At 36.7% G+C, this 18,680-nt stretch overlaps 2 protein-coding genes across 2 annotated transcripts; both read left to right on the top strand.

The window, feature by feature from the left end:
* The first annotated feature begins 2,966 nt into the window (after positions 1-2,966).
* On the top strand, positions 2,967-14,953 carry nox5 (NADPH oxidase, EF-hand calcium binding domain 5). Its single transcript, XM_051884621.1, is given in 18 exon segments — positions 2,967-3,172; positions 3,444-3,570; positions 3,712-3,862; positions 4,917-4,951; positions 4,953-5,128; positions 7,525-7,762; positions 7,840-7,993; positions 8,225-8,400; positions 9,790-9,972; positions 10,070-10,202; positions 10,421-10,557; positions 11,092-11,262; positions 11,351-11,395; positions 12,406-12,530; positions 12,663-12,747; positions 13,891-13,990; positions 14,067-14,233; positions 14,325-14,953. Coding segments are annotated over 17 exon segments (2,328 nt in total). The 5' UTR covers positions 2,967-3,172; positions 3,444-3,450; the 3' UTR covers positions 14,457-14,953.
* A 196-nt stretch (positions 14,954-15,149) lies between these two features.
* Positions 15,150-18,602, top strand: glcea (glucuronic acid epimerase a). Its single transcript, XM_051884622.1, is given in 6 exon segments — positions 15,150-15,386; positions 15,653-15,691; positions 15,784-16,352; positions 16,674-16,910; positions 17,012-17,496; positions 17,498-18,602. Coding segments are annotated over 4 exon segments (1,749 nt in total). The 5' UTR covers positions 15,150-15,386; positions 15,653-15,691; positions 15,784-15,865; the 3' UTR covers positions 18,038-18,602.
* Positions 18,603-18,680: the final 78 nt, after the last annotated feature.

Here is an 18,680-nt window from a genome sequence, read left to right as displayed (position 1 = left end):
ACCAAAAAAAAAAAATATATATATATATATATATATATATACTCATTTACTTGAGAAGCAAAATGACTTAAGATATTGATTTCTGGAGAAAAAAAAAAAAATCATCAAAATCAAGTGAGTTTGTGCTTCAAACAAGAAAAAAAACTTGTAGGATTTACTTGATAAAATCCTTGTAACAATTTGCACTAACATATTTTGAGTAAATTTTACAGCTCTGATTTGTACAACTTACCTCTTATCAAGTAAAATCTACTTACTATTGAACTTAACATTCATAAAGAAATTAAGTAAATCTTAATTCTATTTTATTTAATTTCACATTAAGTAGAATTAAGTAAAATCTACTCAAGTAAATTTAACAAAATTAGCATTTTACTCAAATAATATATATTGAATTAAAGGATTAGTTCACTTTCAAGCTTTACTCACCCTCAAACCATCCTATGTGTATATGACTTATATATATCTTCTTTCTGCTGAACACAATTTGAGTTATATTAATAAATATCCTGATGTATCCGAGCTTTATAATGGCAGTGAGCGATACCAACGAGTATGAGCTGAAGAAAGTGCTTCCAGAGTTACTCTTTCCACCTTAATTTATTCTATATATTTCAAATTTTACTTAGGAAATTCTAATTCTCATTGAATTTTAATTTTACAAAGTAAAAATTATGATTGTTAATTTAATATATATTACTATACCAAAAAGTTCGTTTTTTCAGTGAGGAACACAGGATAAACTTCCACAAAGCACTGACGCGGCCGGACAATGATGTGTGACCATGACAAAGTAATAATGTGTTACTACAATAATGCTTTTGTGAAAATTGTTTACAAACATTTGTCCATTTTGAGAAGTTTTTCAGTGAATAAAATTATGAATTTCATTCTGTTCCTCATAGAGCTATCATACAGTGACTTTAATAGACTGTGAATATATAGTATAAAAAGTAGTGCTGTCAAATTGATTAATCGCGATTAATCACATCTAACAAGTTTGTAAATATATAATATATATATGTATATGTACACACACACATATATATACAGTGCACAGCATAAATGGGTACACCCCCTCTGAAACTTCTGAAAGTCAGCAATTACTCAATTACTTAGAAGACATGTTAGGGTTCTTTAGAGATATAATGTTCCAGCAAGTCTGTGTAATCAATTACCAAAGAAGCATGTCAAAATTATTCAGGAAAATAAGATTTTCTTATCAAGGTGATAAAATGTTGTGTAGCAAAAATGAGTACACCCTCCTAAAAGTTACTAAATAAAACAAAATAAAAAATTTATGGTATAAGTTTAAGGCAATGTTTGATCAACAGGTAAGTATGTTGAACCAAAACATTTAAAGAGAAGTAATTTCTTGACAATTAAAAGTGTTATATAGCCCACTGAATCATTCTCAGACTTAATGCTGACAACAATGGAACCACTTGAGAACTGTCAGGAGACTTATTTCTTAGTACAAAAGAGGACAGTGGTACAAGAGGATTACAAAATCATTGTTTTAAGTGTGAAAATATAGCAAAAGTAACACAGAAATTCAAAAACAATCAACTTGTCACAAGGCCCTTGAAATAATCAGGCCTTCATTTTAAGCTTTCATTTAGTGATGAGGGATTTTTTTGCTAGACAAAGAGCAGGAGAAATACCAAGCGAATGTCTCAGAGCCAGCAAAAACTATGAAAAGAGTGACTGTTTATGTCACAGAGTAAGATGCAGCCTGCAGAAATGACATGCATGGTTTTTGTTCTCACTGGAACTACCTACTGTAGCCAAAGTACAATAAAGTCAGTTAGCCATTTCCAAAGCCCATATTTACAAAATATAGATTCTGGGAATCAATACTCTGGTCTCATGAGACCAAATCAACAATTTTGGATCTAACAGCATCCAATATGTTCTGGTGTTGCTAGAGGAGGAGTACAGTGAGAAGTGCCTGGTTCCCACAGTAAAGTTCAGTGGTAGTAAAGCTCTTATATAGGGATGTATCAGTGCTGAAGATGTGAGGGAGTTGTGCTTTATCAATGCTGTCATGAATTCCCACGCCACTGTGTAATTTAATACACAAACTTGAAACAGAAGATGTTACCCTTTTCTCATTCCCTGCATTGTTGGACATTTTTTCAACATGACAATGAGGATATGCATTCTCCCAAGGTGAAAAACCTTCTGTGGACAAGTATTGCACTCAATCTTAACACTCTTGAGCGCCTGTGGGGGATTCTGTAGAGACGAGTTGAGCAACACTCCCCATTAAAGATCAGGGCATTTAAGGAGCTCATCATCCAGGAGTTAAACAGGACAGATGTGACAATTTGTCATGAACTTGTACATTCTGTGCCAAGAAGGGTCAGAGCAGTATATTCAAAATTACGGAGGGCAAACTAAGGACTAGAATATTATACATTTGTTGAATTAAATCTAGGGTGTACTCATTTCTGCAATCCTTAATTTAAACAAAATTGGCTAATTTACTTATTTTATGACTATTAATGACATATATTCCTCAGTTTTTATTATGTATATGTTTAATACATTTTAGTTTTGCCATCTTTCCATGAATTGTATTAGTGATCTTAAAGAAAATACATCTTTTGTATTTGTTCAGAGGGGGTGTACTCATTTATGCTGTGCACTGTAGATATATAATACACACACACACACACACACACACACACAAACTTTTATGTTAGATGCAAATAATCACAATTAATCGATTTGATAGCACTAATAAAAATTCATATGAACCACATTTATAGTTCTTTTCTGTCCAAATGAGTAGTTGTGTGATAGATGATAGACAGAATGAAGCTTATTATTAGTGTTTATCTGTGGTTTAGTGATGATAAAGTGCAGTATGGGTCCATACTGAGGGGCCGCTCAGCAGGCACAGGGATGTCAGGGGCAGCTGCTGCTGTGTGTACGAGATACTGAATGTCCATAACAATACTGCCCAGCCTCCCTCTGTCCCATTCGCTCCCCCTCTCTCTCTTTTCTTCTGAAAGGTGATTATACTGGATTTGCTGCAACAGCAACAACTTAGGACTGTAATAACATCTCTCCCTATCTTTTCATTTTTGTTTGTGAGAACATTTTCATGAAAAGCCAAAAGGGTATACTTGCAAAGGACAAAGACTGAGAAGATTTTCAGCTAAAGGTAATACTTTCTCTTGTTTTAAATGCAAAATTGTATAAACTTTGTAGTTACATCCAGGAAACAGTTATTTTTAATGTCTTTGAACACATATAATGTTTTATATAATATTAGTTAAGTGGTAACATAATTATTTTTATTATAAAAAGACTCACAACCCTGATGCTGTACATTACAACTGTCTGAATTTTTTATTTTGTAGTTCTAGACTAAATGTGATTCTGACAGGAGAATGAGACTACATTTATGACATTGCTAATACATGTGTGTGAAGCGGAGACATGAGTCTAGATGAAGACGCGCGCTGGCTGGAATGGGTCACCAAGCAGTTCGAGACCATTGCAGGAGATGACAAAGAAATCGACCTGGATGAGTTTAAAACGGCTCTGAAAGTAAAAGAGGTGAGTTTACTGATCATGGAAGCTTTTTATTATCCCCCCTGAGATGATAAATTAATTTTTGTGCACTGTAGAGAACATTGGTTTAAAGTCAGTTTATTAACTTGAGATCAATATGCTAATTTATTTTTCTTATTGTTTTAGTCATTTTTTGCGGAGAGGTTTTTCGCCCTATTTGACTCTGATGGCAGTGGGTCCATCAGTCTGGATGAACTTCTCAAGGCTTTAGATCTTCTGATCCATGGCAATGAGACAGACAAACTACGCTTCCTCTTCCAGGTCTACGATGTGGATGGTGAGATGTACAATACCATTATCTTTTACTCTTTCATTCTGTAATTCAGTGGATCTCAACCAGGAGGCCGCAACATGTTTTAAAATTACTTAAAGGATTAGTTCACCCAAAAATGAAAATTCTGTCATTAATTACTCACCCTTATGTTGTTCCACACCTGTAAGACCTTCGTTCATCTTCCTAACACAAATTAAAATATTTTTGATAAAATCCGATGGCTCAGTGAGGCCTCCATATACAGCAAGATAATTAACACTTTCAAATGCCTAGAAAGCTACTAAAGACATATTTAAAACAGTTCATGTGACTACAGTGGTTCAACCTTAATGTTATGAAGCAACAAGAATACTTTTTGTGTGCCAAAAAAACAAAATAGCGACTTTATTCAACAATATCTAGTGATGGGCGATTTCAAAACACTGCTTCATGAAGCTTTGAAGCTTTACGAATCTTTTGTTTCGAATCAGTGGTTCGGAGCACTGCTTTATGAAGCTTCAAACTATCAAACTACCAAAGTCACGTGATTTCAGTAAACGAGGCTTCGTTACGTCGTAAGTGTTTTGAAAAGTTTAGAAATTTCAGAGGTTCACCACTGGGGGGCGTGACTTTGGCAGTTTGATACGCACTCCGAACCACTGATTCGAAACAAAAGATTCGTAAAGCTTCGAAGCTTCATGAAGCAGTGTTTTGAAATCTCCCATCACTAGATATTGTTGAATAAAGTTGTTATTTTGGTTTTTTTTTGGCGCACAAAAAGTATTCTCGTCACTTCATAACATTAAGGTTGAACCACTGTAGTAAAAGGAAATTAAATGGTCAAAACGTACTCGGACTGTTCCTGCATTAATATCCCTTGTTGTTCCTGGGACAACATTACATGGACCATAACTTTATCAAAGCATTGACTGACTGGAATGTTGTGCCAGGAACAACAAAGAATGTTGATCCAGGATTCAGGAACATGTATGTAAATCATGATAAGATGTATCACACCCTACAGTTTGCTAAACAATCAGTGTTAAACCATTAATTTAATCGTTGACCTATCATGTAGGCAGTGGCTCCATAGACCCAGATGAGTTACGTACAGGTTCTGAAGTCCTGTCTGCGTGAGAGTGCGATCTCACTCCCTGAGGAAAAGCTGGATGACTTGACACTGGCGCTGTTCGAATCTGCAGATAAAGATAACAGCGGCTCCATCACGTTTGAGGAGCTGAAGGCAGAGCTGGAGAACTTTCCTGAGGTTATGGAGAACCTCACCATCAGGTGGGACATAATTATGCTAATCACAAGAGTTCTGATATTAAACAGTGAGTGTGATGTTTTTATACAACAGTTCAATAAAGCGAGAAGTATTGAGTTACTTCTAATTTACACATAATATTGCCAGTCACTTTGTGTATTTTTTTGTACACCAATGAAAATAGCACCAAAGAAGTTGCGCACTATAGCTAGCAGTTATATTCCTAAATTATTTTCATTTTGAACAAATCAGTTGAGCGATTGATTCAATGACTCACTCATAATGACAGTTGCTTGTTTAGTCCCTGAATGAATCACTGTTTTTTTGACTAATTAATTGAGTGAATGAATCAGTGACTCGCTCATAAAGACAACCCCTGCTGAAAAAAAACAATTGGAGATCTCGTAGAATTTGTAATGAATTTAAAGTTTAAACATCTGTTGGTTTGTAATAGTATTTGTAGTGGAAACCATTAGTATTTCTGTGATGGTTTCTATTGTTTTTTTTTTCAGCTGGGACTTGTTTGGTTTTGATATAAATCAGTGTTTTTTAAGTATACGGAGAAAACAGTAGGGGACTCAAAATAGAGCCTTGTGGGACACCACATAAAATCAATGTTGAAGATGAGTTATGATTGCCAATACTGATATAAAGGGTTCGCCCTTTAAGATATGAGGAAAACCAAGTTAACGCAACCCCCTGGATACCACTTTCTTAAGACGGTTTAACAGAATGGAATGATCTATCATGTCAAATGCTGCACTGAGATCTAAAAGGATTAAAATATCCCTATTGCCAGAATCCAAGGAATGCAGGATATCATTGGTCACATTTAGCAAAGCAGTTTCAGTACTGTGAAATGACCTAAAGCCTGATTGGAATTTATTGAATATATTGAAATAAGTCAGATAAGAATATAGATGCAAATAAACCTCCTTTTCCAGAATTTTGCAAAGATATGGCGACTTTGAAATAGGCCTATAATTATTCAAAACATCACGGTCAAGATGAGTTTTTTTTCAGGAGAGGATGCAGCACAGCATGTTTGAAGCTTGCAGGAATCCCTCCATTCCTCCAAGAACTGTTTATTTTGGCCAGTATGATGGGGGAAACAAAATTAAAAAAATCTTTAAGAAAGCGTGATGGTATGACATCCATGGGAGAATTTGTAGATTCCAGTGATCTAAATGAGTCAAAATGGGCCAAAATGGCTGAAAGAGCTAGGAGGCAACATGGATTCAGAATGAATCACATCTGGGGTCAGTATTTGTGTTCTAATATCCTGAATTTTATCAACAAAAAAATTCAAGGAACTTTTCACTTCTCAGGGGTTGTAATAGGATAGCCTACCGTGCTAGGATTCAGAACGGAATTGTATTAAAAATGACATTGGACCTATGGGCATTTTTAGCAATTATTTCAGAGAAGTAACTAGATTTTGCAGTCTTGACAGAGACTTGATACTGGTTTAAGCAATCACAAAGCATTTAAAATGAAATCTTAAGTTTATCTTTCTTCCACTTGCACTCTGCTTTCCTACATTTCCACCTAATGGAGTGGGTATGCTCATAAGCCAGGACTGGATGTCTGACTTAATTTTAAATCTCAGCGACTTGAGAGGAGCTACCTGGTCTAGAATGTCAGAACAAGTTGTATTAAAAATTCAATCAACTATGAGGTGTCTGCAGTACTAGCTATAACTTCTGTGATTTGAGAAAGATAATTAGAAGCATACATCTCTTCATACTGCGTGACTGTGGAAGAATGAATAGCACGAGTGAGTTGTCAACACACAGGGTGTGGAGGGATAGAATGTGGCTGCAGAGACTCAAATAAAACAAAACTATAATACTTCAAGATTGACTTGACTTGTACATTATATTCTGAGTCTTCTGAAGCTGTTTACGATAGCTTTGTGTAATGATCAGACAAACATTTAAGTGATTATTCACTAAAATCCACCCCTCCACCGCAGCTCTCAAATCTTGTTTCCACTTTTTCTGTTTTCACCTAGTGCCAATGGTTTGTAATAGTATTTGTAGTGGAAACCATTAGTACTTCTATGATGGTTTCTATTGTTTTTTTCAGCAAGAACTTGCTGGTTTCAAAATAAATCAGTGTTTTTGAAGAGGAAGCATTTAAAGAGAAAAAAGCAGGGGACTCAAAATAGAGCCTTGTGGGACACCACATGTAATCGATGTTGAAGATATGATTACCAATATGGATAGAAAAGGTTCGCACTTTAAGATATGAGGAAAACCAGATTGACTTGACTTGTACATTATATTCGGAGTCTTCTGAAGCTGTATACGATAGCTTTGTGTAATGATCAGACAAACATTTAAGTGATTATTCACTAAAATTCACCCCTCCGCAGCAGCTCTCAAATCTTGTTTCCACTTTTTGCGTTTTCGCCTAGTGCCGCCAACTGGCTGAAACCTCCTGATCTGGAACAGAAGAAACGTAAGACTCCTCGTTACCTGACACGGGCGTACTGGCACAACAACAGCCGCAAACTGTTCTTTCTCTGCCTGTACGCCCTCCTGAATGTGCTCCTCTTCATCATCGCGATGCTGAAGAATGCGCATGGAGGCCCCTGGTTCATGGTGGCTAAGGGCTGCGGCCAGTGTCTCAACCTTAACTGCACTTTTGTTATGGTGAGTTGGGCTCGTGGAATTATCAAATACATCATTTCTAGCAGAGACAGAAGGTTTTATCTTGGCCAAAACTGCAGGTGCTGATGTTAAGGCGTAGTCTGACGTGGCTACGTGCCACCTGGGTGGTGAGGATCTTACCTTTGGACCAGAATATTCTACTGCATCAGATCGTGGGTTACGCCATCTTGATCTTTTCCATCGTGCACACTGGCGCTCACGTCTTGAACTTTGGTAAGCTGTATTAAAACTATTTAGAAATAGTCAAATTAATTTTTTAAGGAATATTTTGAAAGTCAGTGGATCCAAACGCCATTCAACTCCCCTGGCATTCATTCTATGGACGTCCCTTTAAATTGAGTAGCCTATATAAAGTATATGACCTTGTAACATAACAAAAGCAATATATTCATGAAAAATATCCCAAATAATTGGTGAAGTTATACATGTTCTCTCTGTTCATAGCCCGAATGTCTCAGAATGATGCCATGTACCAGCTGTGGGAGTATCTTTTCACCACCCGTCCTGGTATTGGCTGGGTCAATGGCACTGCCTCCATTACAGGTGTTGTTCTGCAGGTTCTTATCTGCTTGATGGTGGTGTGTTCCAGCACATTCGTCAGACGCAGCGGTCATTTTGAGGTGATGGCTTTCTTAGTGAATTTATGAGAAGCAACAATCTGCACATGGTCGCTGAATAAAAAAATAAAAAAGGTAATTGCGACTTTTTATCTCACAATTCTAATTTTTTTTCTCAGAATTGCGTGATATAAAGTCAGATTTGTGAGTTATAAAGTCAGAATTGTGTGATATAAAGTCAGAATTGCGAGAAATAAAGTCAGAATTGAATGTTATAAAGTGAGAATTGCGTGTTATAAAGTCAGAATTGTGGGAAATAAAGTCAGAATTGTGGGAAATAAAGTGAGAATTGCGAGAAAAAGTCAGAATTGCGAGATATAAAGTCAGAATTGAATGTTATAAAGTGAGAATTGCGTGTTATAAAGTCAGAATTGTGTGTTATAAAGTCAGAATTGTGGGAAATAAAGTGAGAATTGCGAGAAAAAGTCAGAATTGCGAGATATAAAGTCAGAATTGTGTGTTATAAAGTCAGAATTGCGAGATATAAAGTCAGAATTATGAGTTATAAAGTCAGAATTGTGTGTTATAAAGTCAGAATTGTGAGATATAAAGTCAGAATTATGAGTTATAAAGTCAGAATTGTGTGTTATAAAGTCAGAATTGCGAGATATAAAGTCAGAATTATGAGTTATAAAGTCAGAATTGTGTGTTATAAAGTCAGAATTGTGTGATATAAAGTCAGAATTATGAGTTATAAAGTCAGAATTGTGTGATATAAAGTCACAATTGCAAGGAATAAAGTAAGAATTGCGTGATATTAAGTCAATTGCGGGACATAAACTAACTTGTTTATAACGAGTTTATAACTCGCAATTCTGACTTTATTTCTCGCAATTATGAGTTTATATCACACAATTCTGACATTATAACTCACAATTCTGACTATTTCTTGCAATTCTGACATTATAACAATTATGTCTCGCAATTCTGCGAAAAGAAGAAGTCAGTAAACTCGCAATTGTAAGAAAAAAGTCAGAAATTTGAGATAAAAGTCAAAATTACCTTTTTTTATTTTTTATTTAGTGGCGGAAACAAGCTTCCATACAATATCATTTTTATTAAGTTTTAGTTTTTTTGGTTTTAGTTATTTTAGTAATTCAACTTAGACTAAACAAAAATGAAAAATGTTGCCTTGGTTTAAGTTTTTTTATATATATATATATTTTTTTATTTTTTATTTCAGCTATTGTTTATTTTATTTCAAGTAATGATTTTTTTTTTTTTTAAATAGTTCTAGTTTTAGTTAACAATAATAACCCTGTTGTGAATAGAGCCGTGTTTGCAAATAATTTCAGCCTCACAAAAAAAAAAAAAAAAAAAATCATTCTCATATGCTTAAATAAGTGTGGTCAAAGCATAATATGTTCAACAAAACATATTGTTTTTGTGTAGGTGTTCTACTGGTCTCATCTTTCCTACATCTGGGTTTGGGCCCTGTTGGTCGTTCACTGTGCAAACTTCTGGAAATGGTTTGTGGTGCCAGGAGTGGCGTTCCTAATTGAGAAACTTGTTGGAATAGCAGTGTCCCGTATGGGTGGGCTGTACATAGTTGAAGTCAACTTATTGCCCTCAAAGGTACATATTTTGGTGTATTTTGTTTTCTGGAACATTTAGTTAGTCATCCATGCTCTACGCCCACTTCTCCACTGTCTTGTGTGTGTGTGTTTTGAAGGTAACACATTTGGTAATCAAGAGGCCTCCATTCTTTCACTTCAAACCTGGAGATTATGTGTATATAAACATCCCTGCTATCGCCAAGTACGAATGGCATCCGTTTACTATCAGCAGCGCTCCTGAGCAGCAAGGTAAAACAAATAAAAAGTATACAATTGCTATTGTGATGTATTGCTTATATTGTATGATGTATTGTTTATATCAAACACAATGAGACTTGTTTTTAGACAAACAAATTCTTCAAACATTCTGTCAAGCAAAACCAAACATTTTAAATAAACAAACGAAACTGATTATGACTGTTCAAAGTGATTAAAGGTTCCCAGCTAAATCTCATTCCTTCAAACAGATACGCTGTGGCTCCATGTTCGTTCTATGGGCCAGTGGACAAACCGCCTGTATGAGTATTTTAGACAGCCGGAGAGTCAAACCATTAGCAACAAGAGGCTCACCGCCAGCCTGAGGAACAGACAGGAACAAGTGCAGGTCTTGGCTGAGTGCCGGCATCTAAACACATAACAATAGAAGTTCATTACTGTGGTGTTTTATTGATGCAATTCTTTATAGGTGGGTTCATTTTGTAATCATATCATTGACATTAACAAGACTTATTGATTTTCTTTCATTATCTCGACTGGCTTCTCTCCAGTATTTTCTATTTCCATTTATTTTAATGAAAAACAAAATTAACACTTTGCACAATCCCATTAATTAATGTTAGTTATCTAACTAACATCAACTAACAATGAGCAATAGATTTGTTACAGTATTTATTCATCTTTTTTAATGTTAGTTAATAAAAATATGGTTCATTGTTGATTTACAACTTTTTTATTGTAATAATGTATTAGTAAATGTTGAAATTAACATTAACTAGGATTAATACATGCTTTAGAAGTATTTTTCATTGATAGTTCATGTTAACTAATGTAATTTACTATTGTTAGAAAATTGAATCTTATTGTAAAATGTTACCGAAGTATCATTCACAATAGAAATTTACACTACTTCTCCATGTAGGATGAAATTTTCAAGTCCGCAAGCTACAACAGAACTGTGGCGTCTAATAAAGATGATGCTGTTGAACTGACCCTGTACCGGACGAGCGTAACCCGCACAAACTCCCAGAAGCCAGTCGGTAACCCAGAAGCCCAGGTAGAACTGGGAAACGCCTCTCCGGTCACCAGAGAAGTGAGTTTTCTGTCTGAACAAAGCAGAATATATATTCTATTGTATGTGAGATACACAACAGGCAGACTTATTTTCTGTTGTCTTCCAGCTGACAGCAAAATTAAGTGAAAATCACAGATACTGTAACATTAAGGTAAGTAATTTGGGTTACACTTTATTTTATCTGTGTTACGGTGTAATTATACATTTAAGTACTAAGTAATAATAATTAACTTAAAGGGTTAGTTCACCCAAAAATTGTCATTAATTACTCACCCTCATGTCGTTCCACACCCGTAAGACCTTCACTCATCTTCGGAACACAAATTATGATATTTTTGATAAAATCCGATGGCTCAGTGAAAGTAAAATCCGAATGTCCAGAAAGCTACTAAAGACATATTTAAAACAGTTCATGTGACTACAGAGGTTCAACCTTAATGTTATGAAGCGACGAGAATACTTCCTGTGTGCCAAAAAAACAAAATAACAACTTTATTCAGCAATATCTAGTGATGGGTGATTTCAAAACACTGCTTCAAAGCTTTACAAATCATTTTGTTTCAAATCAGTGGTTCGGAGCGTGTATCAAACTGCCAAAGTCACGTGAACCATTGAAATTTCAAAACGTTTCGAAACACTTTTGACGTAACGAAGCCTCATTTGCTGAAATCATGTGACTTTGGCAGTAAAGTCATTATTTTGTTTTTTTGCCGCACAAAAAGTATTCTCGTCGCTTTATAACTTTAAGGTTGAACCACTGTAGTCACATCAACTGTTTTAAATATGTCTTTAGTAGCTTTCTGGGCATTTTAAGGTGTTAATTATCTTGCTGTCAATGCAGGCCTCACTGAGCCATCGGATTTTATGAAAAATATCTTAATTTGTGTTCTGAAGATGAACGAACGTCTTTCGGGTGTGGAACGACATGAGGGTGAGTAATGTTAGGATTAAGGTGTGGTTTAGAGTTAGTTGTATGTAATTATGCACAATTTGTAGTAAGTACTACAGTAACTACATTTAACAAGGTCACTGTAAAATAAAGTGTTACCATAATTTGTTACAGTTTTAATGTCTCCATTGCAGTGGTACTGATTTAATTTATTCAAAGTTATTGTCTTCTAAGGAACTGTGCACATTTGGTTACTTCTTTTTTTTTGTTAGTGCTATGTAGATGGACCTTTTGGCACCCCGACCCGACAGATCTTTGCATCTGAGCATGCTGTGCTTATCGGCGCTGGAATCGGCATCACTCCCTTCGCATCCATTTTGCAGAGCATCATGTGCCGGTAAAACACATGCAACATCTCCATTCACAAAATCAATGTTTTAACGTTTTCTTTGCATAAAAATACCATATGCAAACCTTTTAGAAACTTTTACATTTTTATGTAAAAATGTAGTTTTTGCTTTTTTTTCAGTTATCGCATGAGAAAGCAGAACTGCCCTAATTGCAACTACTCCTGGTGTGAAACCATCAAAGACAACGAAATGAAGCTGAGGAAGGTAAAGGGGGCGATCAGACAAATGAAAACTGGAATAAATTTAGGAGACGAAAAATATTTATTATGGCCAATTTTTTTTTTAGATTGTCCATGTTTATGTCACATCCTTGCAAAACCATGGTTTGCTACAAGCTACATTCTAAAGAGCATTTGATTGTACAAAAAATTTTAAAGAGCCCCTACAAACAATATAAATAATTAACATTTTTTGTTTTACATTCTCACTTTCCTGAAAGAGAGTATAACGTTTAAATGCATATATTATGCTAAATTTCTTTTTTTTTTTAAAAAAAGAAAAAAAAAGAAGAAGATATATTTACAAAGTTTGGGAAAAAAAGAAAAATTTTATGCAAAAATGTTTATGATGTATTATGTTTGTTTTCAAAAATCTGTCTTAAGTTTATTTGTCTTACTAAAACAACAAAACCGCTAATTTACACAAAACAAAACATTTATACTAAAAAGCAAATGTTTTAACACAACAAGGTTTGTTTTCAACAAATCTGAGACTTGTTTTCAGGCAATCTTCAACAGTCCTTCAAACAAAACAAAACATTTTAAATAAACAGTTTATGACTGTTTGAAGTGATTACAGGTTAACATTTAATTTTATTTTATTTTTCCTTTAGCAATGCACTAGCATATAGATAGATTCAAAGCTAATAAACGTAAATAATTTCGATTTCATGAGGTTTTTTTAAAGGATTAGTTAACTTTAAAATGAAAATTACCCGAAGCTTTACTCACCCTCAAGCCATCCTAGGTGTATATGACTTTCTTCATTTGAGTAAGAAAAATATCAGTTAAGCTTTTTTCGTAAGTTGAATACAGAAGGCGGTCTGGCTTTATAACTTGTTAAATATTGATATTTTTCTTACTCAAACGCATCACTTCGCTTCAGAAGGCCTTTATTAACCCCCCGGAGCCGTGTGGAGTACGTTTTGCTTTGGATGGAAGCACTTTCTTCAGCTCATACTTGTTGGTCCTGTTCACTGCAAAGCTCGGATGCGTCAGGATATTTATTAATTATGTTCATCAGAAAGAAGAAAGTCATATACACCTAGGATGGCTTGAGGGTGAGTAAAGCTTGGGCTAATTTTCATTTTAAAGTGAACTAATCCTTTAAATATCCTATTTCCTGCAGGTGGACTTCATTTGGATCAACCGAGATCAGAAATCCTTTGAATGGTTTGTGAGTCTCTTGACTAAGCTGGAGATGGACCAGGCAGATGAAGAGCCGGAGGGTAAAAGAGAACAGAAGAAAGAGAGAGATAGGGTTGGCACAGAAATGGCCAATCATGTTTGTTTTTGTGTTTTCAGGCCGTTTTTTGGAGATGCACATGTACATGACATCAGCCCTCAGTAAGAATGATATGAAGGCCATAGGTCTGCAGATGGCTCTGGATCTGCTGGCCAAGAAAGAAAAGGTAGATTCCATCACGGGGCTCCGCACACGTACCCAGCCAGGCAGGCCAGATTGGGCCAAGGTATGAATAGTTCAGTATTCTATTCTATTCTATTCTAATTCTAATTCTATTCTTCTATCTTTGATTCTCGATGACGTTTATGCATTTTCAGGTTTTCCAGAAGATGTCTGAGGAAAAGAAAGGAAAGGTTCATGTGTTTTACTGCGGTGCTCCTGCTCTGGCCAAAGCCATCAAGGCCCAGTGTGAGCAGTTTGGCTTCAACTTCTACAAAGAAAATTTTTGACCAATTTACAATATTTCAGTTGTTTGAAATCTTACTTTGGCTATTTTTCATAGCAAATAATAATCATCTGACAATCTGCTTTTGCTAATGTGTCTGATGTTGTACATTTTGTAAAGCTCATGTTGTCGTTTGTTTTCATGTATTTGTGGTGTCTGTGTAAGTAACCTTTTAACACTTTTAATTAACCTATATATGTTTTTATCAATTTTAGAAATGCCCATCATGGTTATTATGCATCATGGAAATTTTGTTTTGTTTTAGCCCTATAGTACTTACAGTTATTGTACTATGTACGTGTCAGTGTTTTAACTATGTTCAAAGCATGTATCAGCTTTTGATATCTACTGTAAGTATATGGACATTAAAAATAGGCTATTGCTTCTCAGTGTTAAATCCTTTGAAATCTTTAGATATTGTAACAGACAGAAACGTGTTTCCCATTCTTTTACAGACTGTGGGATTTCTCAAATTTCCTAAATAAAAGTCAAACCCAGACATGCATTCGCTTGGTTTATAGAGACATCTTGCGATTATGTGCAGCAACGCAACACAAGCAGCACTTTATATGGATTGTTTATCATTCAATATTCCAATAAGATTCTGCACAGAATATTAAATCTATAAACGTTTTCTTATTCCTTTTTTAACCTAAATATTATTCTAAAATATGTCATGTATAATATCAAATGAATACATACAAATAAATATATCACAACATTCACCTTATGTCACGTCTATCTCACATAAGATTGGCTGCCACGGAGATCCGTCGCCTCTCATTGGCCAGTGCTGCATCAGTACAGCAGTAGCAGCATCTACTATGTTACAGATTTGAGACGAGAGGAATCTCTCCGCATACATTTTTCTTTGTCTGACTATGTTATGCGTTCATAGACACTCGCGCAGACGTCGCGCTGGTTTCAGGTGATTGTAAGTATGGTTTCATTCCGTTTTACAGCACTGCATGTTGTTCAGCGCATTTAAAATCACATGAGCCCTCGCAGCTTCAATTTAGAGTGATGCGATTAGATTTTATAATCATTCGCCTGTGTATGTGCTGAACTGCTGAAGGATTAGTGCTCTGTAACGGGAATTGTTTCTCATTCATAATTTGACTATGCAAGTTGAATACATACAGCCTAGTCTAAGTGCACATTAACGTTTAATTTTACATTTAAATGTAATATGACTGACAGGCTTCACCACAAGATTCAGTAAACCAAGGATTTGTGATGGTAAGATTTGACATTTTGTAATTTTTTTGTGGTTATTCCTAGAATATGACAAAATGGTGGACCCATATTCACCGTCTTTACCTTGTCCGCAGATGCTGCACCTGAATTGCTCTAACATTTTCCTGAGATGTTCTGGTGTCAGTTCAACTATCACCGCATGGCTGTGATGTGACAATGCGCTGTCTGGTGGCTCGAATCAATCACAAGACTCTGATAGTCATCTGTGCTGTATTTGCCCTCATCACTATACTGCTGTGGAACAAGTGCTCCAGCGACAAAGAACTGGCCACACAGATCAGACCTCAGCTGGAGTTTGCTCCCACCCCAGAGAAGGAGGAAAACGGGCAGGCCCCTGAAGCCCCACCTGGATCCAGAGAAGTCACTTATGAGCAGATCGACTGCCTCATCAATGAAGATGTCATTATAAAAGGCCGTAGGGAAGGGGGCGAGGTGTATCTGCCCTTCAGCTGGGTGGAACGGTACTTTGACGTCTACGGACGTCTGGTGCAGTATGATGGGACGGAGCGGTTTGAGTTCTCCCACAGTTACTCCCGGGTGTACGCCCAGAGGGAGCCTTACCACCCAGATGGGGTCTTCATGTCTTTTGAAGGCTACAACGTGGAGGTGCGGGATCGGGTGAAATGCATCAGCGCTGTGGAAGGTAGTTTGCTTAAATCAGGGGTAGCCAACCCTGCTTGTAGAGAGTTCAGCTTCAACCAGGGGTGTCCATAGACCCTTTTTTTCTGAGACACAAGCCCCACCGAAATACTGCTGTGCTAGAAACAGTCCTTGCTCCAATCCCAAACAGCCAAAACGCATCAAAAGTTTTCCGTTTTTAGTTGAAAACGGTGTTGTGTAAACATCCCCAAAATATGCAGGAAGGTTGCTCTCCTTGAGCAGGATTGGCTACCGCTTGCATAAATGGTTTCATACAGAGTTATCTCATTTCTGGGATCAACCTTTTGTGTTTTTATGTTCACAGGTGTACCAATCTCTACCCAGTGGGGTCCTCAGGGGTACTTCTACCCCATCCAAATAGCTCAGTATGGACTCAGCCACTACAGCAAGAACCTCACAGAGAAGCCACCTGACATAAAGATCTATGGCATGTTAGAGGAAAAAGAGGGCTCAAGTCCGTGGGTCGTCCCTAAGGGTTGTACGCTCTCCAAGCTCCAGGATCAAGGTCGCTCTGGGTTTGCGCACCATTTTGTCACAGCGGGTATGATCTCCTTGTGAATTTTTGTAAGTTTGAAGTTGTTGTATGGATTGTTTTGCTGTTAATTATCATAGATGGATGATTCCTTTGTGGTATTTCCATAGAGAACTCCGATGGTGTGTCTTTGGTCTTGGACAACGCAAAAGATTTCGTCCTGACCTTTGATGTGAAGTTTGTCTCCAACGGTAGTGTCTCTGTTGTTCTGGAGACCACAGAAAAGGGACCTCCTTACATCATCCATTACATAACTAGCCCACTCCTTCTCTCCTTTAAAGACCGAGAGGTCACCTACGGCATCGGCCCCCGAGGCACCTGGAGTTCCGTCAGTCGTGATTTAGTGACGGATTTGCGTAAAGGAGTCGGTTTGTCCAACACTAAAGTGGTGAAAGCGACCAAAATCATGCCTCGCCGTGTGGTCCAACTGGTTCTTAGAGGTTCTGGTTTCATCAGCAATATCACTGTGTCTTCCACTGCACATATGGCTGCCTTCTTTGCTGCCAGTGATTGGCTTCTTCATAACCAGGATGAGCACGGAGGGTGGCCGATCAAGGTGACCCGTAAGCTTGGAGAGGGTTTCAAGAGCTTAGAGCCCTGGATGGTACTCCGCCATGGCCCAAGGCCAAGCCATGTCGACGTTGGTGAGGGCGTACCTGGTAACACATAACCCTGCGTACCTCGGCGCCGCAATCCGAGCAACAACCCCCTTCAAGAGGACTTCGGAACAACGTGGCGTCAAGGCGGCATTCATGAACAAGTACGACTGGTACGAGGAATACCCCACAAGTCCCAGTTCGTTTGTTCTTAACGGCTTTATCTACTCTCTGATTGGGCTGTACGATGTGGCGGAGACGGCAGGCAACAAGCTTGGTCGAGAAGCGGGCGTACTCTTCAGTCAAGGACTGGAGTCACTCAAGGCCATGTTGCCATTGTTTGACACAGGCTCTGGAACGGTTTATGACCTGAGACACTTTACCCTTGGTGTTGCCCCTAATTTAGCACGCTGGGACTACCACACCACGCACATCAACCAGTTACAACTGCTCGCATCAATTGACAGCGCCCCCATTTTCAGGGAATATGTGAAACGCTGGAAGACTTACCTGAAAGGAGGCCGGGCCAAGCACAACTAGACATGCTCAGAGGGCAATTTTATATAAAAATTTGAACTCTTGTTTGAGAATGAAGGAAACTGAGAACAAGTGTTTTTACTTTTCACAGAAAAGGGTGCATATTGTATCCGACTTGATTGCTTTAAAGTGTCATGCTGAATAGCTTGAGTTTTTGTACAGACTTGCAGTCACCTAAAATATTTATTTCCAAAATATAATGGGGTATTTGAATGTAAGAAGCAATGCACAGTTATTTATACACCTTTGAAGGAATCACAGAAGATTTTAGCTAAAATAAAATGACTGTGTTTATCCTGATGCATACAATTAGTAAATGTGAGTAGTCACACTAAGGTTTGTGTATTAATGCATCTATGAATAGGTTATGCTGTAAAAATGTCATAATTATTGAAAAATAGTAAAATGAGTGCTTTGTATTAGAAATGTTTTAGAATTATTTAATCTTTGTATTTTAAAGCACAATCCTATCATAGGTTGTCATGATTTGATACAGTTGCACAATTTGAATCGTTTTTTAGTATGTAATAATTTAAAGCTTAAATAAATGTGCTATTTTAAAACTAAAGTGTTTCTGTGAGAAATCATTGCTACCAAAAAAAAAAAAAAAAAAAAAAAAGGGATACTCATATGGTACATATAATAA

This window comes from Ctenopharyngodon idella, chromosome 24 (assembly GCF_019924925.1).
Source record: "Ctenopharyngodon idella isolate HZGC_01 chromosome 24, HZGC01, whole genome shotgun sequence".
NCBI classification, from domain to species: domain Eukaryota; kingdom Metazoa; phylum Chordata; class Actinopteri; order Cypriniformes; family Xenocyprididae; genus Ctenopharyngodon; species Ctenopharyngodon idella.
Note: the sequence above shows the minus strand (reverse complement) of the source record. Positions and strands in the feature narration are given on the sequence as shown.